We start from the raw sequence: 10,135 nt of genomic DNA, 5'->3' as shown, positions 1-10,135 counted from the left end.
TGCATATTTTATAAATATGCTAATTTTGATACTATTGTAGCTCCATAGTAAAAGCAGGTTTTGTCAAATTTAGACAAGATCTGGAACAATTTTTTCTCCAAACTATAGAATTATAAACCTCAGATAATCGATGTTGTACAAATTGTGAACTTGCTGAACCACAAACTCAAGAAACATTCAAAGTTTATGCAATTTTATTACAAAAATGTAAACATAAAATGATACAAAAAAGGAAAATACAATTTTGTATTGTTTTCCCAATAGCAATTCTCAGGAAGGACATGAACTTATAAATATGTAAATTTACATTTCTCCTGACTCAAACTTGGAGAGACCATACAGCTGCACTTACACCACGGATTAAATGAAAGAAATACATAGAAAAATATTGCGAAATACCCAAGCACCAGCTCATTTTGGCCAAACGGGAGTTTGTGTGTTTGACATTTTGTTTCCCTACATGCTTTTTGAGTGAACTGAACATGTTTACAGGATTCAGGCCTTTGATCAGTGTTGCGGTTGTTCATTTAGACTTCGCAGATATCGGTTTCACTTGTGTCAGAGGATCCAGCCCATCTTTGACAGTCTAGTTCTCCTGGCAGGCACCTAATGAAGATGTTTTTGTTATTTTATCAATTGAAACGGATTGTACAGATAAGTTTAATACACACAGATATATGCTTACAGGCTCCAATACGCTCCTCCAGGAATCCGACCTGCTCACTGAGCGAGTCGATGCGGTCTAGTTGCTGCAGAGAATGTGACAGGAAGTTGGTCCTCTCAGGCAGGAAGCTGTTAGTGTCTCCCACACCATCCAAGGGGAAGAGCGTAGTGAAAGGAGCCAGAACCATCTCTAGTTTCTACAGAAAGGAAGGGCTTTTTACATTTGAGGACACTCAAATCATAAGTTTACAAATGGCAAATATGAGAATAAGGTTTCATACAGTAGTACTTAATAATTACCAAACTAACAATGCACAATACTTCTACAGCATTTATTAATCTTAGTTATTAATTTCAACATTTACTAATACATTTTTAAAGTTGTTAATGCACTGAGTGAACTAACATGAACAATTGTCTTTAGTAACTAACATTAACAAAGATGAACAAATGCTGTAAAACAGATACGGGAGTTTGTGTGTTTGACATTTTGTTTCCCTACATGCTTTTTGAGTGAACTGAACATGTTTACAGGATTCAGGCCTTTGATCAGTGTTGCGGTTGTTCATTTAGACTTCGCAGATATCGGTTTCACTTGTGTCAGAGGATCCAGCCCATCTTTGACAGTCTAGTTCTCCTGGCAGGCACCTAATGAAGATGTTTTTGTTATTTTATCAATTGAAACGGATTGTACAGATAAGTTTAATACACACAGATATATGCTTACAGGCTCCAATACGCTCCTCCAGGAATCCGACCTGCTCACTGAGCGAGTCGATGCGGTCTAGTTGCTGCAGAGAATGTGACAGGAAGTTGGTCCTCTCAGGCAGGAAGCTGTTAGTGTCTCCCACACCATCCAAGGGGAAGAGCGTAGTGAAAGGAGCCAGAACCATCTCTAGTTTCTACAGAAAGGAAGGGCTTTTTACATTTGAGGACACTCAAATCATAAGTTTACAAATGGCAAATATGAGAATAAGGTTTCATACAGTAGTACTTAATAATTACCAAACTAACAATGCACAATACTTCTACAGCATTTATTAATCTAATTAAACTAATACATTTTTAAAGTTGTTAATGCACTGAGTGAACTAACATGAACAATTGTCTTTAGTAACTAACATTAACAAAGATTAACAAATGCTGTAAAACAGATAAAGCATACAATTATATTACTATGTTTGCAGCATGTGGTAGGTTTTTGCAGATTTTCTGTATGCATGGATGGATGACATACTACATTCACCAAAATGTGCAAATGCACTACAGACTATTACATTAACCGTTAAATAAACCATTTATCTATTAAATAAACTATTAAAGAAAACTTTACTTGAAATACGTAGTGTAAATATTTTCTAAAATTAAATAAAATATAAATAACTTTAAAATTTAAAATGCAACTAAAAAATAAAAACTCATGAAAACTATGTAGACATAAAAAACTAAAACGAATAAAAATGGCATCCACACAACAAAATTACCAAAAATGTAGCTACAATTAAAATTTAAATGGAAAAAAAATACTATTAAAAAAATTCAAACTATTTATAAAAACTATAATAGTTTAACGGTTAACGGTCACCTGTATCTGCCTGTGTTTAATGCTTCAGAATCTGTGATGTGTGAGCTTGACTGCTTTTAATTAAACTATTAGCGAGGCTTTGAACCAGTAAGCTGTTTCCCATCGTTTGAAGTGGGATGTGTCCCGAGGGTGTGTGTGTGTGTGTGTGTGTGTGTGTGTGTGAGACCTGCTCGAGGAGCTCCACTCTGTTTTTAAGGATCTGAACTTCTTCGGTAACATTTTCCACCAATCCCAAACCTCCACCTTCAAGAACAAAAGAAATACACAGAAATTAGAGTGGACCACACACACACTGACATTCAGCCTTAATTAAAACCTGTAATGCAGCGCACAACTCTATTTTCGATGGTTTAAGATCCAGGCTTTGAACATAAATAATGCTGATATTCAGCAACAAACACACAAACTGACTGGGAGCTGTTGTAAGACTTTCAGAAAACACTGTTTTATATTAGATTTCTGCATGTTCTCTGCTTTCATGTATTCGTGATTAATATCCATAGCGATCCCAGAGCAGACCAAAGAGCACAGATGAATAAAAAGACAGACATAAATAGAAATAGAAAGAGAGAGGAGGAGTGGAGGGGGTGATAAAAGGGGGAAAGTTTGAGGTTTGGCAAGAATATGATGCAAATACTTTGATATGCACTCGGGTCCAGAAGTCTGAGACCATTAGTGAAAATGTTTCTTCTTTGAATTTAAAAAATATATATTTTTTTTTATACAAATTATATTAACTGCAAAAAAATTAATTTGAACTTAAAAATGTATATGAATTTTTTTCTTTAGTTAAACATTTAATTTTTTAATTTATATGATTGTATTTATTTAGTTACATTTTATTTAGAATTTTTACATTATTAAATTGTATTTAATTATTTTATATATATTTTTTTAAATAAATAATGCGTGTTAAAATGTATTTTATGAATTACTTAAATTATTTATGTATTGTATTTATATGATTATTTATTTATTTTAAATTATTTACTTATTGAAAATGATGCATTGATTTATTTAATTATTTATCAGATTATTTATTTAGTTTTTAATTATTAAACAATTTATTAAATATTATTGCTTTAATAATAGCAGCACTCTATTGTGAATTGTCTCAAAGAACATCTTTTGCTTCAGTGGAAGCAGGAACATCTGACTGCCTTTGCCACATGTCACTAATTTGCTAATTGTGACCAAGAAAGAACAAAATCTGAAACATTTCCTCATGTTACTTCATGTTTCTTTTGCTTAAAATGACTCAAAAACCTACAATTTTATTCATTTCCAGGGTAAAATGAGAAAATCCAGTGTTCTCAGACTTTTGCACTCCACTGTACATTAAATCAGGTCAGATTTAATCACAAGCTCTAGTAAAAGAATAACCGATGACTGTGATTGGTTGTTTTGTGAATGGAAGTGATTGACACCCAATCATATCAGAGCGCAGCCCAGTAAGCCCCGCCCCTTGACAATTATTCGGAATGTTTTTGGTTGTGAGCTCTAACAGTCTAAAAACAGTCTAAAAACTAGTCAATGGGTCGCACACACACACTGAAACTCAGTCAATCTGTCCCAGATGTGTGGTGTTATGAAGACACGTGGGAGTGAGCGAGAGCCGCTGTGTGTGTGTGTGTGTGTGTGTGAGGGAAACCAGTGACCCCCAGCAGTCTGAGTTTGATAGATCTGGAATGTGAGCTCCAGATCGAGCCAAAACGAAAGCGAGAACAACAGCTACAAATGGTGTCCGGCAGTGGCCTCTGCAAAATCACCATCATCACACAGCTAAACATTCAGCTTCCTGTTCTTCTATCTGACGACACTAATGCAGTTATAAACTCCAGCTTTCTGGGGATTTGGTCATTCTTGCTTTCTGGGGAAGTGTTTGGACATTCATTTATGTGGTCAGAATGACATTATAACTAGAGATAAGAGCAAAGAGCAATGCTCTCTCTTTCTAAACAATTCACTTAAAGATAAGGAATGACATTTTTAGCCAAAGTTAAAAATACTCTCTCATTCCACTTGTGTACATATGTGCAAAATCAGCAAGTTTAGTCCAACAATAAAAAAAGCTCATTAAAACAGACAATGCAAGAAAGACATGTTTGAATGACTTAAACATATCTTTAACACATGCACACATTGCATAAGCAATTAGACATTTTGCCTTTAACATGTATTAATAAATACCTAAATAATATCAAAAATACCATGTTTTTGGTACTACAGAAAAACGGTAGTAATCTGGTATTAGCCAACACTGTCATAATTAATTAAAGCAAGAATATATTTTTTAAATAGAATGATTTTATTGAATATTTATTTTAATATTTTATATTATTTTTTATATTATTTTATCTTTTTCAATTATATATATTTTTTATATTTAAATTTTTTATTTTTTATTAAATTAGTAATAGTTTTATTAAATTAATTTAATTATTATTTTTTTTTTATTATATTTTTTACTGTAGCAACAGTAACCAGATATTTGGTGTAAACTGAATAAAATGAGCTTACACCTTGAGGTTTGATGAAAGTATTCTGTTATTAGCTACAACTGTCATCAAAAAAGAAAAAGATTTTAAAAAGCTTACATATTTCTTTATTAAATATTTTTAATTAACATTTTATTATTTATTTATATATAATTAGTGTAAACTATGGTTACCATAGAAAATAATTTGGAAGTGAACTAGTCTTGCTGGACAGTAAAAATATTATTATTTTTTTTATATTATTTTATTCGATATTTTAAAATGTAATGATCAGCCTAACGGGCTGGGTTACAAAATAATTAATATTTTATTCGATTTTTTTTTACATGAATCATATTATTATTAATAAGTAACTGTACCAAATAAAGCATTTGGTGAAAGCTGTGATTACCATGGTAAAACAGGGGGACTGGTTTTGCTGGTCAGTGAGGCTGATGACAGGTTTAGAGTCCCACAGACAGATGCAGACTCCGGGTCAAACTCAACCACACTAGTGCTCAGGGTCACTCAGACGCTTTCTTCGAAATGTTTTTCTTATGATAAAATCATAAAGCGTTTCCCTACAGAAACATGGTTTTCTACAAACGTTTCGGTGACCTTGCTAGCGTGGATCCAGACATTATTGCCGAGACGTGGAAATGTGCTGCTCTCTTGTTCAAACTGCAGGAATGTGTGTTTGAGCTCGGGCCAGCGGTCAGAACAAGTGGCGATTATTTTAGCTTGTCGTTAGGAAACATGACTATCTAGGGCCAGAGGAGATTCTGATCCTGCTGTTATTTTTAAAATCGCAGACAGATTTGAAATAGTGTAGGGAGAGAAAAATGAAGAAACAAAGAAAAAGAGGAGCGAGACGCTGCCAACACAAGCTCGATTTGGCAAACTAGAGAGAATAACGCTCAGCAGTTCTCATAAAGACATTGGACACTTCTCAGCTGAAAGAAACATCACTAGGCTGACAATTAGAAGCACATCAGTTGTGTTTTGCTCTGCACAGGGTTGTTATAGTTAAAAATAAGTTTAATATAAAACTATTTCAATCATGACAACTCTCTGAACATTTTAGCATGGTGATGGATATGACAATGTTAATGTATCGGTCTTGGTGGAACAGATCTGCTACGCTGCTGCCGAATTGCTGCTGCTGTTGGTTATTGCTGAAGTTGTAGATTATTGCTGCTGTTGCAAGCAAGTACAGGAACTTGCATATAAAATAACCCCGTAGGAGATCTATACAGGTGGAGCTGGGGAAGGTGGAGGGTTTCAGAGAACCTCTGAAAGCGCGCTGCAGGAATCTCAAGTGAATGCTAGCCAGCCATATAAATGCAAGGCAGTAAGCTCATTGGCTGCATATGCAGCATGAACCAATCAGCTTGTGCCAAGTCGTTTAACTCTCCGAATATCATCAGTTACGTTAACACCCCGTCAGAATGCGCCATCTAAAGTTTCATGACTGAACTATATATGAAAACATTTTTGTTAATTGAAATAAAGCTGAAATAAATATTACATGAAAAATGGAATTAAACTTTTACATCTTGGAAAGTTAAAGCACTAAAATGAACTAAACTGGAAATAAATAAAAACTGATCTAAAACTAACTCTTAAATTTAAAAAAAATCAATGAAACCTAAATAGTAATATAAAAATGTTTTTAAAAGAGAGACAAACTAAACTTCAAATGAAAACTGAAAATATTCTAATTAAACCATTCAAAATATGAATAATGACTATTTACAATTTACAACCATTCATGATGACTTGATTATTATTAATATTATATAATGATTATTTAATTGTTATTTTAAATATATATAATTATTTAAAATAATAATTAAAATAATATCAATAATAATTAAAATAATATTCAAGTAAAAGTTAAATGAAAATTAAAAATAAATAATCTAAAGATAAATAAATCTAAATGGTAAATTGTAATATATATGCACAAAATAAACAAAATAAAAATTTAATTACCGGTAAAATGAAAAGCAAAATATAAAAAATAAAGCTAATTCATATAAATAAATATTAATAACATATATTTAAGAGTATATGAAAACAACACTTGTTCTGCATTCTGCCATTTTCAAGCAAAGGGTTAGTTGTCGTATAGACTAACTAAAACTAAAACAGAAAAATTAATTAAACCTAATAGTGGTTTAAAATAACAATAATAATAATAAAAAAATAACTTAAAATTAAATAAAAATATTGATAATTTTTTATAATATTAAAATAATAAATAATATTTTAGATTCTCTGCACTGGCTACCTATTAAGTTCCATATCAGTTACAAAATATTATCCTATAAGGCCCTTAATGGGTCAGCTCCTGTGTACCTAACTAGTCTTCTACCACACTACAATCCATCACGCTCCCTAAGGTCGCAAAACTTTGGACTTTTGGTAGTACCTAGGATATCAAAGTCCACTAAAGGAGATAGAGCTTTTTCACATTTGGCTCCCAAACTCTGGAATAGCCTTCCTTATAACGTTCGGGGCAGAGGCGAACTTACACATTAGGCAAAGGTAGGTGACCGCCTTGGGCCCCCAAAAGCCAAGGGCCCCCTAAAATGCTTTTCATCTACGAGATGATGACATGAGAATGGTTGCTTTTTACAGTGCTTATCACCACGACAACCGTCTGCGTGTCCGAGCTGAACACACTTCTGGTGTATCCTGCTTGTAGCAAATGAAAATATCATGTATCTGAAGCTGTAATTAAATATTGCGCAACAGTGCATATTATATGTTTATTGTTTTAAATGCCGCTTACTCATTTATGAGAAGGACCCAAGTAGAGGACGCATACGCAGTTATTTGTTTGGTTGATATAATCCTTAGGTGTGTAAATGTATAATTTCCATTTCATTATTTTTTCATTTTTCAAATTTTCATAAATTTGTAGTTAAAATAAGTGTATTTTAAAGTTTAGAATTAGACAGCCTTTGGCACACAGGCTTATGCTGGTAACTCATCAGTGGACTTTCCTCCTCAATATAGGCTATATTTTTCTCATTCTCACAAATTGAATTTTATATGAATGAATCTCTGAAGGGTACATTTATGAGCAGCACTGCTTTGTTTACAGCCGTTACCGGGGAAACCCAAAAGTTCCAAAAGCGCTTCCTGCTGGCAGAGAATCAATGTGTATTTTCAATAATCCCATCTGCAGTTTTTGTTCAGACCAATGCGAAAATCCACCCACATAACCCTGTTTTAAATTAATACCATAATTTATACTTCCGACTCATCTCTTTTCTTAAAAAATGGTTTAAAGGCTCAGTTGTGAGGTTTATCATTTTATTATTTATTTTGTTTTTGTGAAAACTGTAAATCAGTTGCTATTTCGTGGTCTACAGCATGAAAAAAAACATTATAACATGTACATAAAAAATTTAGAAACATTGGACACAACTGTGGGGCACCATTGTGCAGCAGCAAGCATCACAACAAAAAAGGAACCTCAAGGTTGATCTAGGAAAATGTGTGCAAATGTATAGGGCCCGATTCCTATATTTTGCCTGGGGCCCCCAAATCACTAAATCCGCCCCTGGTTCGGGGTTCAGACACACTCTCTCTGTTTAAATCTAGATTAAAGACACATCTCTTTAGCCAAGCATTCAAATAATGCATCTCATAATCTTTTACTGCAGTTATATCTGATCAAATGCACATTTTCATTCTTTTGCTTGGGTTGAACACATCATTTCTTGCTCAGTTGGAACAGCAGCTACGTTAATTTCTCTCTATTTCCTTCTCTGTTTCTGCCACGGGATTGGCATCATTTATAATTTAATATCAACTAAATATTTGTTTTATATAATACAATGTTGAATTGTATTATAATATTTAGAATGAATTCAAATAACACATACAAATAAAATATTACAAATGTGTAATTTTTTATAAAAAGGACAGCTAAAAATCTGGAGGGGAAAAAAAACTATTGTCAAGATCTGTTTGAAGAAATATAATACAACGCCACAATCTGTTAAATGATAATATGCTCAATGAGAGACACTGTATTTGTCAGGAAACCGTGTGCTGCTGCTGGGTGTTCAGGGGGTCTGTTATTGTGGTTTTGAGGTGGTTTTCAGACGGATGTGGTCCAGGTTTGTGGTTGGTCTGTGTGTTGTCGCAGAGGACACCAGTCACAGTGCACTATTACTCACGGTACGAGTTGAGAGTGGCATAGCGCGTACCAAAAGTAATAATGAACCGTGAGGCTGGTCAGGGCTCCACCTGCAGGGGGTGCTAGAGGGGAAACACACTCATACCGCCGTATAAAAGCCAACAATCACGCATTTCTGACACTGTAATGTATTCATTTTTACTTATGTGTTTTTGAGACCATTTTTCATGTACTGTTCATCTGAAGATGCATGCAAGTTTAGAATAAGCGTGTCTCTATTCATTTGAAAAGCAAGTGCTGGGACTTCCAGTGGATTTGAGAAGTATGCATCTGTGCATGCTTTTTGGGTTTATATTGCCCACAATGCCTTGTGCAATGGAAAAGCGGGAATCTGAGACTGTCCACTTCCCACACTTTCAATTGCAGAAAAGTGGTCAGGAATGTGGGACCGAAACCGTTTATAAATGTATGAACTTATGATGAATGGTAGGCTAATGCATTCAGATCTATGCGAACAGGGATCTGTGGTACGAGTATAATGTGTCCCAATGCTTGCATACTTAAAAGTATGTAATTTATGTCCTGATATAGTCACAAACAAAGTATATAGTTGTAGTGTTTATTAGAAATCCATAGACTTATGCTTTAATACTTTAAATTAAAATAATTAAAATATATGTATCTAAATATATTTATGAGTATATATTTAAATATAAATTAAAATAATAATAAATTAATCTAATTAAAAATAAATTGATTAGCAAAAATAAAATGTTGAGTTGGACAAACTTGTTCCATAGACTAATGATTTAATACTTAAAATTGAAATAACTTAAATATTAAATATATGTATTTAAACATAACTATATTTAAATAAAACATATTTATGAATATATATTTAAATATAGAGTTAAATATAAATTAAAATAATAATTTAAAAAAGTTATTTGTTTTGCAAAAATAAAATGTTAATAAAATGTTAATTTGGACAAACTTATAGACTTATGCTTTAAATTAAAATAGTAAAAAAATGAATATATGTATTTAAATATAAATATAATTATTTTAAAATAAAATATATAGTTAAATATAAAATACAATAAATCTAATTAAAATGAATTAATTACCAAAAATAAAATGTTATAACTGGACAAACTTGTTCAATAGTCTCATGCTTTACTGTTTTAATAAATACAATTAAATATTTAAAAACAAAATAATTATAAAATAAAGAATAAATCTCATTAAAAATTA

General features: G+C 32.4%; 1 protein-coding gene across 2 annotated transcripts in view; it reads right to left on the bottom strand.

Annotated features, from left to right (window-relative positions):
* Positions 1–1,135: 1,135 nt before the first annotated feature.
* LOC107585386 (epidermal growth factor-like protein 7) overlaps positions 1,136–10,135 on the bottom strand; it is an 18,720-nt gene continuing 9,720 nt past the window's right edge. For both annotated transcript variants that reach the window (XM_016272392.1, XM_016272393.1), the window contains exons 7-9: positions 2,415–2,491; positions 1,391–1,565; positions 1,136–1,311 (exon numbers count right to left, since the gene is read on the bottom strand). In XM_016272392.1, coding sequence (XP_016127878.1) covers positions 1,292–1,311; positions 1,391–1,565; positions 2,415–2,491 — 272 coding nt within the window. In that variant the 3' untranslated portion in view covers positions 1,136–1,291. The remainder of the gene's footprint in view (positions 1,312–1,390; positions 1,566–2,414; positions 2,492–10,135) is intronic.

Source organism: Sinocyclocheilus grahami, unplaced genomic scaffold, assembly GCF_001515645.1.
Source record: "Sinocyclocheilus grahami isolate Dianchi unplaced genomic scaffold, SAMN03320097.WGS_v1.1 scaffold70.1, whole genome shotgun sequence".
NCBI classification, from domain to species: Eukaryota; Metazoa; Chordata; class Actinopteri; order Cypriniformes; family Cyprinidae; genus Sinocyclocheilus; species Sinocyclocheilus grahami.
The sequence above is the reverse complement of the archived record's forward strand: the minus strand, read 5'-3'. Positions and strand labels throughout refer to the sequence as shown.